This window comes from Canis aureus, chromosome 1 (genome assembly GCF_053574225.1).
Source record: "Canis aureus isolate CA01 chromosome 1, VMU_Caureus_v.1.0, whole genome shotgun sequence".
In the NCBI taxonomy this organism is placed as follows: Eukaryota; Metazoa; Chordata; class Mammalia; order Carnivora; family Canidae; genus Canis; species Canis aureus.
In genome coordinates, this window is record NC_135611.1 from 91462644 (window position 1) to 91480261 (window position 17618).

General features: G+C 42.8%; 1 protein-coding gene across 5 annotated transcripts in view; it reads left to right on the forward strand.

Moving 5' to 3' along the window:
- Nucleotides 1–17618, forward strand: part of SMARCA2 (SWI/SNF related BAF chromatin remodeling complex subunit ATPase 2) — a 175772-nt gene that overhangs the window by 55095 nt on the left and 103059 nt on the right. For all 5 annotated transcript variants that reach the window (XM_077908407.1, XM_077908414.1, XM_077908408.1 and 2 more), the window contains exons 11-19: nucleotides 1710–1840; nucleotides 2067–2124; nucleotides 4194–4294; nucleotides 5460–5607; nucleotides 9242–9405; nucleotides 11229–11295; nucleotides 11972–12082; nucleotides 14798–15040; nucleotides 16638–16751. In XM_077908407.1, the coding sequence (XP_077764533.1) occupies nucleotides 1710–1840; nucleotides 2067–2124; nucleotides 4194–4294; nucleotides 5460–5607; nucleotides 9242–9405; nucleotides 11229–11295; nucleotides 11972–12082; nucleotides 14798–15040; nucleotides 16638–16751 (1137 nt within the window). The remainder of the gene's footprint in view (nucleotides 1–1709; nucleotides 1841–2066; nucleotides 2125–4193; nucleotides 4295–5459; nucleotides 5608–9241; nucleotides 9406–11228; nucleotides 11296–11971; nucleotides 12083–14797; nucleotides 15041–16637; nucleotides 16752–17618) is intronic.

A 17618-nucleotide genomic window follows, 5' to 3' on the forward strand; every position in this document is an offset into this window, starting at 1 on the left:
TTAACTTGTTAGTGTCACAGCGCTTCTACCTCTTATTATCTTTTGGGAAAATTAGCCACCGATCTTGGTGTGACATGCACCTTTTTTTTTTTTCTTTTTCTTTTCTTCTTATTTTTTTTAATCTTAACACATGTGCATTCTGTTTGCTGAAGTTGGCAAAGTGGACATCTTGCTCAGTTTGTTTTGAAATAATGTTCTTACACCCTGCCATGCTGGTTCAGTGCTTTTGCCAAAGTTCTAATTCCAGCTACAGTGATTCCCGATTTTCTCTGAGGCATGACATAAGCAATAAAACAGACTGTGTTATAATAGTTCAAGATAATGGAATATGACTTTTCCAAGGGAGGTGATAGCTACTGGTAGATTTCCTTCTTTATCGCGTGGGTGTATAGACGCCCTTTCACCTGAACGACGAAGGCCTCCCGCATGCAGAGTAATGGTGTTTGCATCTGTTGCTTTAGCACGCATCAAAGAAAAAAGAAAAGACAGTCTGGAGTAGGCCTTTTCTTTTTTTAAAGCCTTTTTGGGCGGATAATCACTAATATATTGTTGTCGTTGTTGTTTTATTCTGACAGTGTTGTGTTGAAGGAGAAGGGAGAAAGAACTTTCTTTTTTTCTTGGTCGCTTCCTATTATAAAATACGGAAGATAAGCTGCAGTAGTATCCTGTGTTTCTTATCATGTTTATTTAAGTCCAATTAATAATTACTTTTAAGGAGATAGATAACTTGGATTGCTCACAAATCAAGCATTTCCAAGCCAGCGTCTTGCTTGGGGGTCTGTCCTACAGGTGTAGGCACCCTATAATCAGAAGCGTTCATTTGCATAGGATTACTCCATTTTTTTAGGCCTTTTAAAACAATCCGTTCTCTGAAGTAGGTTAAACACAGCCTCTGCAGTTGCATTTATTCTCTTAATTTTCTGAGCGAGCTATTTTTCATGGAGCATCTAATAATGAACTTCAGCTCAGTCTCAGTCCATCCGCCTGGTTTCAGATGAGCAGAGCTTCTGGCTTTATCACGCGCCCAGGTACCAGTGGCCGAGCTAGATAGCAGGCCCTGTGGTTCCACAGAAGCTCATACTGGCCGCTCACGAGGTGTCACAAATTACATTACCTTTTTCTTTTCCCATTTTCTCAGAAACCACGACTTTGCAATAGGTGTTGGGGAGTGGTGTGTATTATTTGGGGCTTGACAAATGAAACTCTGCTAGATTTAAGTCAGGAGGGAGAATATTAATAGGATCCTGGGTAATCCATTGAATCTCCAGGGAGCCTGGAGAGCATGCTTTGAGGCCCCAGCCAGTGTTCTGCTGTGCTGCTGGTCAGCGAGGCCGTGGCTGACCCTGGGAATTAGCAGGAGCTTGGCACGCCCCAGCCGTGTGCTCTGTCCTCCCTCCAGCACGCCTGTTGCTCCCGGCTTCCCTGACCTTCTAGCTCCTAGTTCAGAGCCTTGGTAAGTGTGTCCAGTTGATGGAACTGAGGTCTCGGTGCTGGCACCCTCGCTGCAAGGGAGGCTGGGGCTTTCAGTTCCTTTAGTAGGAGGCTGTGGCCTCCCACCTCCTTCCAGGACTCATTAGGTGATGAACTTTCCAATCATGGAAAAAGGTTTCAGATGCTGGGCAGCCAAAAGCCTGAGAAACAGAATCGAGAGGCTGTCTTTAACACTAAGCAGTGATATGTGTTTTGTTATTTTTTTTCCTCCTTTCTAGCCCATAGATGAAAGCAGTCAGATGAGTGACCTGCCTGTCAAAGTGACTCACACGGAAACTGGCAAGGTCCTGTTTGGACCAGAAGCACCCAAAGCAAGTCAGTTGGATGCCTGGTTGGAAATGAACCCTGGGTATGGCATTAATGCAGAAATATTGATGTCTTTTGGCTTCTTCGATTTTTTGTGGTCCCCGTAAAATCTTGGCACTGAAACAGCATGACCTTCATGGAAATAGTTGAAAGTTATTACCTACATTGATCATTTGTACCTAGAATATGCTAGTTGGGTCATGTGTGTGTATATTGTCTTATAATTTCAAAAATTAAGTCCCTTCTCCTTCCCACTTCTTTTCCCTAAGTTACGAAGTTGCACCTCGATCCGACAGTGAGGAGAGCGATTCTGATTACGAGGAGGAGGTATGTAGGCATCTGCATGTGGAGTGTATGTGGGAAGCACCTGTGTCTGGCTATCACTGGTCCTCCAGGGTTGGCCTTTGGGGGACATCTGGAGCTCAGCATGGATCACAGCTGTGACAGTGGGTGCCCAGCGAGGCAGTGACCCCACCTGGGGCTCCTGGCCAGTGGTGGAACTTGACAAATTCTACAGTTAGGTGAAACCAAGAAAACAGAAGCTGGCATTATACTGGAAGTGGTGGAAAGGTCTTCTGGGGAGAACTGGAGATAGGTTCCTTTGGGAAGGTGATACCCTGCCTTACCTGGTTCATGCTGACGCTGATCCCCCAAAAAGTTTCTGGGGTCCTTTAGTCCTAGGAATCTATTCAGAATTATAAGTCTGGAAGCTTAGATGAAAGGGCAACCCACACTTGGTTTGATGAGGTTATCAATCCTCTCAGTTTCTCTTTAAATGTGATTCTTGTTTAAATTCCTTGGATACACCCGTTCCCCAAAGAGAAGCACATCTCTCGGTGTCTTAGAAGGGAAAGGGAACAGTCCCTAAATGTATCTAGAACCTAAAATGGTAATCTTGGCTGCCTTTAACAGAACTTAAGAAATAGCAGTGAAGGTTTTTTTTAGGATCAACTACGAAATGTGTAATAATTACAAACAGAGGGATTAAAAGAAGATTTTATCTCCTTTATAAGAGCATTGTTAGTGGGTACTCATTAATTCTGTTTACCAGTGTAGAGGGATCTTGGTTCAAAGAGAGTAGCCCTGCCACTCATATAGCTCACCAGAATTTTAGACAATTTTGCTTTTCTTCTATTCCTTTTTTTTTTCTAAGTTAATCTACCATAAACACTGGTTTAACTTTTACAAAGAAAAGGAATAATAAAAGTTATGTTCAAAAAGAAAGCATACCAGTAAAAGGCAACTGCTTCAGGTTGCATGCTATTTATTTCTTACAGGCCATGTTTGCCCTGAGGTATTTGAAGCTGACAAAAATCAATGTTTAAAATGTTTCTTATTTACATGAATGAATGGGTCCGTTGGAAGATTCTTGTCATTGAGTCCAAGAGGCCAGGAGGGACAGAGGGGCTGCTGAACCCACCGATGCCAGCCCAGGATTGACAATAGGAGACAGCTCGAGGTGGCTGGGAATAGAAGGAACTCTGACCTGGGAGTCTACAAACCCAAGTCCCTATCTCGAGTCTACCACTCTTGGCGAGTCATGTCCCTGCTCAGAGCTGCTTCATTCCTCAGGGCTGTACTGATTCCTCACCTAACACCCCGCTCCCCACCAGGCATCTCAGTGATCTGTTGTCATAGGTTTGATTGTTAGCATTAATATCATGTCACATCATAGTTTCTCATTCAAGAGTTATGGGGAAGCATAATTCTCTTGAAATCTACTTTTAAAGAAACTCTGCTGGATTATCTGGAAGGATTTAGCTTTCAACACCAGTTGGTTGTGGACATAATGGCTGTAGCGAAGCTTTTAAACAGATCAGCAGAATGTAGTATGCAGTGAGAGGAGGAGGTAATGAATCCTTTGCCAAGTTATCGACAGTTTTAATCTAAATATTCAGAGATATGTGATGTGAAGTCGTCACAAAGCAGTGGGTTTTTTAAGCTCCAGCCCCTCTACCTTGAATGCACGGGAGACATCCCAGTCCCACTGCCATTATCAGAGAGCATTTTTATGAGAAGGGCAGTAGTTAGCCTCTAAAGTCTGGCATTGGAGAGAAGGCTGTAGAATGTTTCTGGGTGAGAGCAGATATGGTCTGCAGGACTCTTTGATAACCAAACTGATAAATATCCATCTGCCATGACGTTTACATAATTATTCTTGGGAGCAAGGGTCCTAACAGATCCTCAGAGGGTTTCTTCTCTTCTCTTGTTAAGTGATTTAAATAGAAATGGAATGGCATATCACCTGAGTTAGATAGGTGTTAAATTTATTTCCTCCCTCAATCATATGTACTCTATGAAGTTGAATACCATTCATCCTCTTTTCAGAAGATGCCAGTCATAGAGATTCCCTTGTTGAAATGGAATCCTTCCCGTGTCTTTTATTCCCTCCCTAGGACGAGGAAGAAGAGTCCAGTCGGCAGGACACAGAAGAGAAAATTCTTCTGGATCCAAACAGTGAAGAGGTTTCTGAGAAGGATGCCAAGCAGATCATTGAGTGTGTATTGCTCAGTTTTCTTTCTCCTTGTGAAAATGTGTGTCATGAGTATCTGGAAGGATTATCTGAGCACCCATGAGAAATGCCCTTCCCCCCAGATCCGCTTTGCCAGCCAGCACCCACCCCACCATGTGATCTCCACAGTACCCCAGAACCCCTCAGCACCCCATCCTCCTCCCAGATCCGAGTGCCAGCTCCATTCTTCACCCCGGCCATCTTCCATGTCAGCTCTTTGCTCATGTAGCTCTAATATGACAACTTGGGGGAAATGATTGCAAAAGAGAACATTTTATTTTTATTTTTTAAATTGTTTTATTTATTTTGTTTAAAGATTTTCTATTTATTTATTCATGAGAGACACAGAGAAAGAGAGGCAGAGACATAGGCAGAGGGTGAAGCAGGCTCCATGCAGGGAGCCCAATGTGGGACTCAATGGAACCCCAGGATCACCCCCTGAGCCAAAGGCAAAAGCTCAACTGCTGAGCCACCCAGGTGTCCCAAGATAACATTTTAAAGTGATGAGATTTTAAAAAAGATAAAAAGCAGAAATAGGCATTGTAATATTTTCTTCTTTTATTTTGGGGCTGCAGGCCCAACACAAGGAAATTTGGTTTTCTTGGTCCTCCTTCACTGAAGGCTTAGAACCTTCCAGTGGCTTCTTCCTGCCTGTGCAGTAGAACACCAGCTCCTTAGCAAGGCTTAGGAAGGGGAAGCTGGCCTGCTCTTTCCCATCTTTCTGGTCATCTTTCTCCTTCCCTCATGTGTCAGGCAAGTTTTGGACAGTGTTCTGTGGATAGGATTTGCCTTTGCATCTGGGGACCCTAGGACAGCCTCACTGGCAGCGAGTTCATCTGCAGGGATGCGGCTCATGCTAATATTGGTCATTTGAGGTCAGGCGGGCCTGTATGCAGGTCCTGACTCTGCCACCTTTTACGTGGCCCAGGCAAATTAATTGACCCCTGTGAGCCTGAAGTTCTCCCACATGCATACAATGGGGTGATGCTCATGTCTACCTTGCTCCCGTCTTGTGAGGGCTACCGATAACGTGTTTTAACTGGAAGACATGAAGGAGGTAATAAATAAACCATACTTACCGCAGCTGTGTGAGGCTCGCCATTCATGCACCATGTGATCTATGGATGATTCTCCACTTTCTCTGTCTCAGGACAGCTAAGCAGGACGTGGACGATGAGTACAGCATGCAGTACAGTGCCAGAGGCTCTCAATCCTACTACACGGTGGCCCATGCCATCTCTGAGCGGGTGGAGAAGCAGTCTGCCCTCCTCATTAACGGGACCCTGAAGCATTATCAGGTAATTGTTGGGGTTTGTGCCTTGTTGGCAGGTCATGGCCCCTTACCTAACTTGATGTGTGTCTTGCACATGTGTAAGTGTGTCTTGCACATGTGTAAGTGGATTGCTTAAGGAGGTTGATGATGGTGAGGCATTTAGGGTCACATTGCTTATAATATGATGATTCTCTCTGTCGCACCTATAATTCTTGCTTTGGAACACTTCTATTTTACCATCGTACCAGGGCAATACCCATTTTCTCTTTCATGAATTTAGGATGAGTTGTGTTTTAAGAAATATGGGCTTAACATTTGGAATGGTTTTTGGGGGGATCTCTTTGCAATGGAAAACCCAGCCGCACTCTGAGTATAGGGAACATCTGTGCCTTGTCTTGAGGTGAATGAAGTATTTCTCTAAAAACCTCGGTGCTGGCTCTAGTTTAATTCCATGGATTTTCAGCTTCTAGGACCCACTGTCTACATTTATGCTTTTTTTTTTTTAAGACACAGTGAAACAGTGAGCTTTGATGAAAAGTGTCCTGTAAACAGAATAGACATTTCACTTGATTTGTTGGAATAAGGTCAGCTCCTATCTTCTACCTCCCACCACTTTGGTGTTTCCCAAAGTATGTTCCTGGGAACGTCTGCTTCATGATATACCTTAAAAAGAAAAAGAAAGATAGTTCTGTGGTCAAATAAATATGAGAAATAGTATCACCTGGAGGTAGAATTGCCATATAATTTACTATTGCAAATTCGGATGCTTATGAGAGTAAATAGGGGCCCTTCATATTCATACGAGGCATAGCCAGGACTGTCCTGAGCCAACCAGACCTATGTGGGCACCTTGGCAGTGACCCCTCCTGGTAATCCCTGGTGTGCATGAGCACATTCACCACTCTGCAAAAATAAATGTGTAATCGATGATTGTATAGCAGCATCCTGCAGTGAAATAACTTTTGTTCATATGTCCCCTATTAACCACCTGTAAAATTAGTGTCTTTCGGAATATACTTTAGGAAGTATATGCTTAAAGTTCTCCAACTTTTTGGAACCCGGCTCCCCTAAACTCTTAACACTTGGCACTGAGCTCACTGCCACTGTGTGGGGGTGCAGGGTCCAGTGACTATTGCCACAGCCCCATCTTGATTAATGTTAATGTGCCAGCAGTTTGTACCCACTGCTGCTCTTGCATCATCAGTGAACATGTCAACATGATGTGAACGGCACATAATGCCATTAGTGATATTACAGGACTGCTTTTGACCTCGGGGATGTCCTGAAAATGGATATCCCTGGAGCCCACCATGCCGGCTGTAGTAAGGTCACGTTTTCTCCAACGACCATGCTGCTTTCATGGGGTGTTGTTTTCATTGTACTTGGCCTACCTGACATAGATGCTAACTCCTAATCAGTTCTAATAAACTGTTGTGGGTCTGTGCAGGCAAGATGCATTCTTTGGATTATTCATAGATTGCTTTTCATGCCAATTTAATTTTTCCTGCAATCCAACACCTTCCTCATCACTTGTCCTCAGTCTTTCCAAACCCAATTACCCCCATTTCCATCTGTGCGTTTCATGCTTCTGTCCCTCTGCTGGGCTGCTGTAGACTTTCCGAGCATGCCTCCGTGTCTGTCCCCTGCCGTGCTTTTGCTACACGGTCTCCCTTCTTCCTGGACTCTGACCTCCCGCCTCTGACGGATGAGATCCTTTCCATTTCTCACAAACCCATTCAGACTATGGCTCAGTGCCCCGCCTGAATCACTCTGCTCAGGAATAAGCTTTCTGTCCCTTTGCTCCTGGAAAAGTTTTTGTATCATTAATGGTTACATAACCCTGACATAGAGGGGGTCTTCCTGCTGCCTCCTGGGCAAGTTGCACAAGTTTGGTTCGCTACCCAAACCCTCCATCCAATTCTAGGGTCTACGGACATCCAAGTCACCTCCCACAATTTTTGTGAATTTCTAGTCTCCTCTGCTGCCAGTTTATGCTTCTGTTTTATCTGGGTTTAACACAGATGCAAAATTCAGCCCCTTGCCAGTTTTCATTAAAAAAAAAAAAAAAATCCTACTACCACTGTCCAAATGTTTCTGGGATTTAGTTGACTTTCCCTAAAGGTTTGGTGGTCTCAGGGTCCTGTCGCAGGCATGCGGCCCATCCTGCCTGCCCCTGTGATTTCCAATCACTTCCCCTGTACCCTTCTCTGTCTTTGCCCAGTCCCTCAGAGCTCTTCCTGGTTCTCTCATGTCTTAGTGTTGCTGTCGTTCTTCAAAATCCTGTAGGGTGCTTTAGAGTCTTGCATGGTACAAGGTACCCCACGTGGCTTATGAAAGTATTTCTGCAGACTGTTACAGCACTCTCCCTAAGAAAACCTCTGCTCAGTGGGATTGTATAATGTGTGCCAGAACAATTTTAAATAATATTACATGTATTTATACGTATGCCACGTACTTTCAGCCACTTCCTGGTACATGTTTGTATGTGAACGCCATTTGTCTCCTCTTTGACTGCAAGCTTCTGAATGGAGCCATGCATCTTAAATAGCCAGGCATCCATCCATCTACTGTACCTGCTTGCATGGTCCTTTGCCCAGAACAATCATTTAATAAATATTGAAAATAATTGAATTACTCACTTTGTTCTTACAGAAAACAAATTAAAATGAACATTTCCCTAAGCATAACTTAATTAGCAAGCTAAATTGACTTGAGCAGATATGCGTATTTATATATTTGCATATTTACATATACTCAACTTTATGTAATACATAATATATAATATGTATACATAACTATATATAATATAATATGTAAATATGTATATTGTAAAAATAAAGAAGTATATTGAATTGTTCCTTCCATTTAAACCCAACGTCTGTGAAATGGTGGTGGTATTGGCGTTGGTGGTTGGGAGACGGAAGTGGAACAGATTTGTATCTTCACCCAACCTTTCTTGTATTTACGTCCAAAGTGGCATCTCTGGTGCAGGGCTTTTGTACTTTAAAAATGTGTTGGACACGTTTCCAGGCAGTCAGCTTCCAGTGGGCTGCCCTTGGGGAGCCCCCTGACTGCCGAGTTTCCCTGTGATGCCCGGGAACTCTCTCTCCATCAGGAAGTGTACTCCTCTGGGCCCAGCGCACCCCTGGCTCCCTGGTCACTCGGCTTCCTCACTGAAGGGATCCCACCCTCTGGGGGAGGTGCTTCATTGCCAAGAAGGCTGTTTCTAATGATCTCTGATCTGTGTGCCAAACCTGCCTTCTGGTTTGTTTGTCTCTAATCCTCACATTGGCTTTTTGTTCTTGGAGTGGTTGGAATGGATTTTAGTTTGGGTTTTCTTCATTTATAATAACTCTGGAATGTCATATACTGTGAAATGCTAAGTAGGGATGAGCAGCAAAGCTGCTTAAAATCCCACCAGTATGCTACAGCCCGTCATTTCTAAATCTGATTAACACTTAGCACCTGCCAAGCAGCAGGGATGATTACAGGCTCATATTTTAAATTCTTTCTGTGTTGGTGCTTCCCCCACTTTCCTACTGTGGGAAATCCGACGTATAGCACCGAGGAGTTAAGAAGTCACAGCCTCACTTGAGTTGTATTAGTATTAATTACCTGTGCAGATCTTGGATAATTGAAGCAATTACTCTTCATTTCAGCTCCAGGGCCTGGAATGGATGGTTTCCCTGTATAATAACAATTTGAACGGGATCTTAGCCGATGAAATGGGGCTAGGGAAGACCATACAGACCATTGCACTCATCACTTATCTGATGGAGCACAAAAGACTCAATGGCCCCTATCTCATCATTGTTCCCCTTTCGTAAGTAAAGTCATTTATTCTGTACTTACCGTTCTGTAGGTTGTAGATTGCCCTATCAGTAGCTTGTCCTTGTTTTTCATTTAAGGCAGAATTTTAGCACATAGTAAGATCACCAAGAGCGTCTAATCTGGACTAAGGTTGTCACTTCCCACCCCCGGTCTCTTTTAAACATGGGATAGAGTGATTTGTATCAGCCCTTAGCACCACACCGTAGTCTACACAGCCTGCATGCTGCACAGCTGGCTCTTATTTGTCATCACCCCTTAAGCGGTTCACGGAGCAGAAAGGTTTAGATATCTATATTTTTTAAAGATTTCCTTTGCCTTGTCCTGTTTCCAAAAGGCTACCTTATTCAAAAAGGATGTCTTCTCAAAATCTACCCTTACTGTACAATTTTTAAAAGATATTTATTTACTTTTTAAAAAGATTTTATTTATTTATTCATGAAAGACACACACACACAGAGAGAGAGAGAGAGAGAGAGAGAGAGGCAGACACACAGGCAAAGAGAGAAGCAGGCTCCATGCAGGGAGCCCGACATGGGACTCGATCCTGGGTCCCCAGGATCACACCCTGGTCTGAAGGCAGTGCTAAACCACTGAGCCACCCGGGCTGCCCAACTGTACAAACTTTTAAAGCAGAATCTAGATCACAGTCATAACTGTGAGTTTTGAATTAAACTGCCTTCAGTACGACCAGCTCAATGCCAGCGATTTTACTGCTCGAGGAGAACAGGTCTTGCTGGTCTCCATTTAATGCCCAGAGCCAGGGCGCTCCCTCCAAGGTCTTTCCCTGACTCTCCTCAGAGGAGGACTACCTGTTCAGAACCGCCCTCCTCCGATGGTAGTGTCTCTGGCTGTGGGTGTTAGGTTGCACTTCTGTTCACTGAGATCTTTGTAGATCTCGGTGCCAATACAGAGTTGGTCCTTGCAAAACAAAAACAAACAAACAAACAAACAAAAAAACCAGGATTCTGGCTTAGCATTTGCAGATTCTGTCTACATGAGGTGAGGAGTGTCTGCAGGCTTCTGAATCTATAGTATGCAAATCCATAGTATTTAGATGTCCTTCGAATTGTATCTCCGATTCAAGTATATATTTTGCTCTTTGTGTTTTGTGTGTTCTGACTCCTATATTATGGTGATGCTTTCAGGGATTAAAAAAAAAAAGGCATTCTGTATTTCTTCCCCTGCTTCTTCTTGACAGATTCATTTAATATTTTCATGTGCTTCTGTCATTTCTTTTTCCTGACTCAACTTTTCTGAGGACTTACGTGGTTGTTCTTAACGAATCACCAAATCACTCGGGCAATTGCTGTTTTCAATATTGAAATTAAGGGTTTCCACCCCCATGTTTATTCATTTTTTAATTTTCTTTTTTCTTTTTTTCCTTTTTTTTTTTTAAGATTTTATTTATTTATTCATGAGAGACACAGAGAGACAGAGAGAGAGGCAGAGACACAGGCAGAGGGAGAAGCAGGCTCCATGCAGAGAGCCCGACGTGGGACTCGATTCCGGGTCTCCAGGATCAGGCCCTCGGCTGAAGGCGGCGCTAAACCGCTGAGCCACCCAGGCTGCCCAATTTTATTTTTTTCTTATGAGATTTCTTATGAACTCACAAACACAACTTGTCATGCTTTGGGGGCAGCTTATTCCCCACTTATCTCTTATTTCCACACCTTTCAAAGAAGTATGTAGTTGAAATACTTAATATTCTCTTGCCCCTTTCCAGGTGAGGCCTGAGCATAAATAAGAACATCTTTTTAACCACTGATTTTTATGCCAATGTCTTTTTCTCTGTATGTTTTCTTTTTTGTTCTATAGGACTCTATCTAACTGGACATATGAATTTGACAAATGGGCTCCTTCTGTGGTGAAGATTTCTTACAAGGTTTGGAATGCTTTATTTATATATAAATGTGGAAAAGCAAAAAATAGACCCAATTTTTTTTCTTCCTCCCATATGCACATCTGTGAACTGTATTTGGTTGTAAAGTTTTGTCATGTACATCATGTACCAAACACTGTGAGTTAATCATCCCAAGAAGATTACTGTAATAAACCATAATTACTTTCAGATAGTGAAATGCAGAAGAAAATTGTTAATTATCATATTGCGAGGTTTCTGATGAGAGTAATACAAATGACAAATATCGCACATCCCTCGCGCCGCGCCATGCCCGCTGTTCCTGCAAAGTTCGGCAATTACCCGGGCACCCGGGCTGCCTGCTGCACGCTCCCGTAGAAACGGAGCCTTTCAGCCGAGCAGCGGGTTCTCTGCTACCTCGAGGTTGCTGTAATTTCCTTCTCCGGCTGTCCCCTCACCCTCGGTTTTCAGTGGGAAAGCCTGCCTGTTAAGGGCCTGAAAAGCATCCAGATGTGTGCGATTTTGCCAAGCACTTTGTCGTGGATAATGGATCTGTGTATGATAATGCGTAGATGTGCAATCCTCAGTCGTGTGTCTGGGCTCCATTAAGCCATGAATAGTGAAGCAAAATGTACACATTACTTCCTTTGGGTAATGTATATGCCTACATATATATATATATACACTTTTTTGCATTCAGGGCACCCCTGCAATGCGTCGCTCCCTTGTACCCCAGCTGCGGAGTGGGAAATTCAACGTCCTCTTGACTACTTATGAGTACATTATCAAAGACAAGCACATTCTTGCAAAGGTAGGTTTAAAAAAAAAATCTTTTACCTCTAATTATGGGACCATTGCACTGGAGTATAAAGTATTCCCCAAATTATACTCACTGGTATAATTTGATCATTAGATGGCCTCTCTCTCTCTCGCTCTCTATTTTCTATCTCTTGCAGAGTCAGATATATATATATATTTTTTTTGGTTTTTCTTTGTGTGTGTGTGTGTGTGGTTTTTTTGTTTTTGTTTTTGTTGTTATTTTTTTTTTTTGCATATGTCATTGATTCTGGTTCTCTAACCTAGCCTCTCACAGTTACTGAGTTTATGTCTCTTAAAAAAATTCACCTGGGCTCCTTCTGCAGCTCTTTTTCTCTCCAACGGCCCTGAACGTGCTTGTGGAAGAAATAATTGTTTTTGTAGCCCTGGGTTATTGTCAGCAGCATGACTTCATTCCTCTTGTGCCTTTGTCTCTCCAACGATGAGTAGGCACCTCTCCATATGGTCTTCTCCATGTGAACATTTGTCCAGGCTGCAGCTTTGGTGCTATTCCTGTCTTAGGTTTTTTCCCTGGTAAAATAATGGGCCATTGTTTGGATTACTCCAGGCTGTTTCTGTGACTATTCACTTGAAGCTGAGAAAAAGTTGTTTTCTACCTGCAACATACATGTCTCCTAATTTGTACGTTCTTAAGTTGTCCTTTGGCCAGCAAATAGAAAATTTTTTTTTCATGTTTATCACCTTGCCCCCTAATGCATTCATTCAGAATACCTTCTTTGGTGGGGCCAGACACAGATACTTCATTTTTCTTCCTCCAGTAATTTCTTTTGCCCCGTGGTGTTCTGGAAGTGCCATAATCTGAAACGAAGTGATGGCCAGAACTGAACAGAATAGCTGTTTCAGGGATCTGTTCTCTCTCTGCATTAAACCTTTGCTCAGGGAACTGAGAGTTCCCTTCATGGCATCACAGGAGATAACATATAGGAAGTGTGCTCCCAGGAGAGGCTTAATAATTGAGATGGCACTGGCAACAATGCTGTGTTCCTGCTCCTCATACTCAGAGATGAATCTGGCAGTGTTGAAAATGACATGTTTTTCGATATTACTACGGGAATGTGTTTGTACATTCGAGATCCTTTAAAAAAATCCTATCACATCTTCTGCATATGTATTTCAGAACTCATCGGAGATGCCTGGTAGTGAGATGAATTGCTTTTATGTGTTGCTAGAGAAATGAAGCTATAGAAAGGGGTAGTGATATTTTGTCCAAGCGGAAGACCCAATTGGCAAAAGAGTAAATTAGCAGAATCGAAGTCCTCTCTGATTCCTTCTTTATTAGATCGTAAGCTGAATTAGGAAAGTAGATGTAGACTGTTTGCTTAAATACATTTTTATCTGCTGGCCCCTTCTATGCTATTGGTAAGCTTGGGATAATTGTCCATACAACTTCATGCTTATGAACACTTTTCTTAGAAATGGTGGAGGAAGAGTAAAACAAAACAAAACCCAACAACAAAGCTATGGTAGTTTCTTTTGCCCAAACATCTCAGCCCAACTGAAGATTTTATATTTCTTTTCCCCCGATTTCACTGTCACTTGTAGTGAGAAAGGCAGGGACCATCTAGAATACTCTGCTAGTCTCTCTCTCTTTCTCTCTGGGAGCTTTGGAGCAGGATCCGGGGACATCTGAGCACCAGATGCTTTTCTTGGCCATTGCCACTGTTTTGTAGGGAATGAATAGGCTTAGTGGGACATTCCTCATTGTTCTCACTTAAAGAATCTGAGACCAGTGACCTTGAAGAGGGCTGAAGGGTGAGTTATGAGAGAGGAAGGGGCCTGCATGTAGACTTAGGAGGGAAGATTATGTCATATGGCCATTCTTTATTTTTCAAGTGGTAGTCATGCTAGGAAATGAGATTGTGTTTAATTCCAAAGTTCTGGCAAAAACAGAGGAATGATATTTTAGCGTGGTCTTCACTGCCAGTGAGTATATGCTTTCATTTTAGACATCTTAAAACAGTGATCCTAGACCTGGCAGGTAAGGACCTGGCAGGTAAGGCATATGTCTGAACTGAGAGACTCCAGGTTGCCAGGCCTTATTTTTTTTTAAGAGAAGCTGAATGTTCAGATTGTTATGTGAAGTATTCCAACTTTTAAATGTTAGCAACTCATTCAAATTAAGAAGAAAAAAAAGAACACTGAGCTGAGCCAAGCCCTAACCGTATAACAATAGAAGCAAAGGCATGAAGCCAGAGCATCTCAGCTATGAGTACCGACTGTCGCCATCTTGGAAGATCAGTCATTAACTTCTGCTTCAAGTGGAGAAGCAGAAAATCTGCTCTTCTATTCTTGCTATGAGCAGAGGCAGCTCGAGCTCTACATCCGGTAGAGCCATCATGGTATGCCATCAATAGAAGGAGTATTGGTTGCGGAGACACGGGAGCTAGTTAGTCCTGGCCCAACTATTTCATTCTGGATCCAAGTTCCCTTCTTTGGGAAGGGCAATTTGGAATCACATGGTCCCTAAGCAACATCATTACTTTGACATCCCATTATCACATGGTATATCACATGATCTATCAGGTATGGGAAACAGACTGTTGAGAGTTTTTTTGTTATCCCAAGAAGAATCACACCATATTATGTACCAAATATGACTACTTTGGTTTTCCATGCTACCACTTGCCTGTTGGAAGTGGTTTTATTTTCCCTCACTCACTGTGTGTTGGTCCTTCCTCTTGTGTTACAGATTCGGTGGAAATACATGATAGTGGACGAAGGCCACCGAATGAAGAATCACCACTGCAAGCTGACTCAGGTCTTGAACACTCACTATGTGGCCCCCAGAAGGATCCTCCTGACTGGGACCCCACTGCAGAACAAGCTCCCAGAACTCTGGGCCCTCCTTAACTTCCTCCTCCCTACCATTTTTAAGAGCTGCAGCACATTTGAACAGTGGTTTAATGCCCCGTTTGCCATGACTGGAGAAAGGGTACTGGTCTAACTTTTGTATTTTCCACTGTATGACAATGAAATGAATGTAAAGAACCCAAAGCTGAGAATGTTAGAGCTGCAGAAAACCCACAGGGTGATTGACAACTAAACACTCATCGTTGGGTGCATGTGTTCACTTTCCAGGGTTATTTTCTGTCCTAAGAAAATGGATCTAGTGATGAGTCTAGGATCCTTAGTCTTTTGCCGACGTGTTAATCAGGCCACTAGAGAACCGTCCTGAATGATGGGATGCTTATCTAAATGGGCCACAGGGAGGATGAATAGAAAGATATTTGCTAAATCAATTTAACTAGAGCAACCGAACCAACTGAACACAAACCTTGAAGCAAATATTTCCTTGTAGTAAACTTGGGCTTCTCTTTATAAATGGTTTCCCTGTGAAGAGTTCGTGTGTGAAACTGCACTAGCTCACACTAACTTTCAGTACTCATTTTTTTCCGGTTTTAGTGTGAACCTCAGTTCTGTGTCCACAGCAATACTCCTCACATCCCGGAGTACCCGTTGCCACGCTTCTTATTCTCATTCCTCTGATCATCTATCTCCTCTTGGAGCTCATTTATGAAAGGAAGACACAGGCCATTTTGCAAGAAAAGAAATGGGCACCTGTCCTTTTGATTAGTGGTTTCTCAACTGTGGGAACGAAAAGCCACTTAGAAAGCCTTCGGGACATTTATGTTGGAATGTTCAGCACTTTAATTCTCAAGTGCATTGTAAGGACCTCTGCCTTTTGTCAGTAATTCATTGGCTGGCCCATTTGTAGAAAGTAACGTCAATCAAGTCTGCCCCCTAGAGGCTCATAGGGAAAGGTGGCATAAGAGGTTCTAGAGAAGGTTCTGTGTGAGGAGGACTGAACAAGATGGGGCAGAGGGAAGAAGAGTGAGGAAGAGCGGTATGCACCACCAGCATACACTCAGTCTACTCTCTTCTTTTTATGTCCTTGTTGCTTTGGTGTGTTTCTGCATCGAGATGATCTAAGTTAGGAGCCTAACTTAATGCTCCAACATTGAGTAAGAGCACATGAACTTATGGCCTCTTTATTTGGGTTCTGTTTCAGTCTTCAGTAAGGCCTTGTTGCAGTCATATCCAAGACATTCTCAGCTGGGGGACACCTGGGTGACTCAGTGGTTGAGCATCAGCCTTCGGCTCAGGGCATGATCCTGGGGTCCCAGGATCAAGTCCTGTAGCGGGCTCCCTGCAGGGAGCCTGCTTCTCCCTCTGCCTGTGTCTCTGCCTCTCTCTGTGTGTCTCTCATGAATAGATAAATAAAATCTTAAAAAAAAAAAAAAGAATTCTCAGCTGGGAGACTGGTGGCTCTGGTCCATTTTCCATGGAACTCCACATTATGACAAAGACCCCCATTAAGAGGCCATTTTATTACCAGCTGGCATGTGGGAAGAGGATTCTGGGGTGTGCATACCAGGTAGAGAGAGACCTGGCCTTAATGTACATAAAATTTCAATCACATATCTCAACAAAATAATAAACATAACCCTAAAGCTTTATTTCATGAAACAGCATTAAAAAAAAAAAAAACCAATAGCAACATGTCCAACTCATCTGAGGTTCTCTTGTAGGTGGACTTAAATGAAGAAGAAACCATATTGATCATCAGGCGTCTACATAAGGTGTTGAGACCATTTTTACTGAGGAGGCTGAAGAAAGAAGTTGAGTCCCAGCTGCCAGAAAAAGTATGTTGCAAATTCAAAAGCTGTGTGGTTTTTTTCCCCCTGCCGATCTCCCAAGTACGTGTGTCTGAAATTGTGTTTCTGAAACAGCAGGCTTGAATTTTAGTCACAGGTACCTTGGAAATAGCATAAAGGACTTTTTTTCTTCCTTAGAAGCTAGAGGTCTGGGGTACCTGGGTTGCTCAGCAGTTGAGCGTCTGCCTTCGGCTCAGGTTGTGATCCTGGGGTCCTGGGATCGAGTCCCACTTCGGGCTCTCTGTAGGGAACCTGCTTCTCTCTCTGCCTATGTCTCTGCCTCTCTCTCTGTGTGTATCTCATGAATGAATGAATGAATGAATGAATGAATGAATAAATAAATAAACAAATAAATAATCTTTAAAAAAAAGAAGAAGAAGAAGGAGCTAGAGGTCTTAGTGGAGAGAGAGAGAGAAGTGACATTTCAGTATTTTCAGCCTGGTTTCCCAAAACTTTAGGGCCAGATTTTATAAAATTACCAAATTCATCGAGCATCCCGACATTTTATCTTTAACTGACATCAACTCAATGTTATATTAGTTTGACATTATATTTTAACTTTAGATTTTCTTTTTTTCAGTGATAATCTTGTTAAGTTTACTCTGGCAGGCGCCACAGAATTGATCTGCTAGTGAGTCAAGCAGGGTTATGGGTTTGGGGCTTGCATCATCCTCAAAAGGCCTCATAAACATTGAGCAGTTTTCCTAGAAATGTATTTAATGCATGTGAGATGCTTATGATGTCACTCTTCTGATAGTTAAGTGAAAAACAGAGTTCCTGCAAATGGCAGGCACATCATCTAATTATTCTTGGTCATGGTTTTTTTCCTGCACCATTTAAATCAAGTCCCTGTGA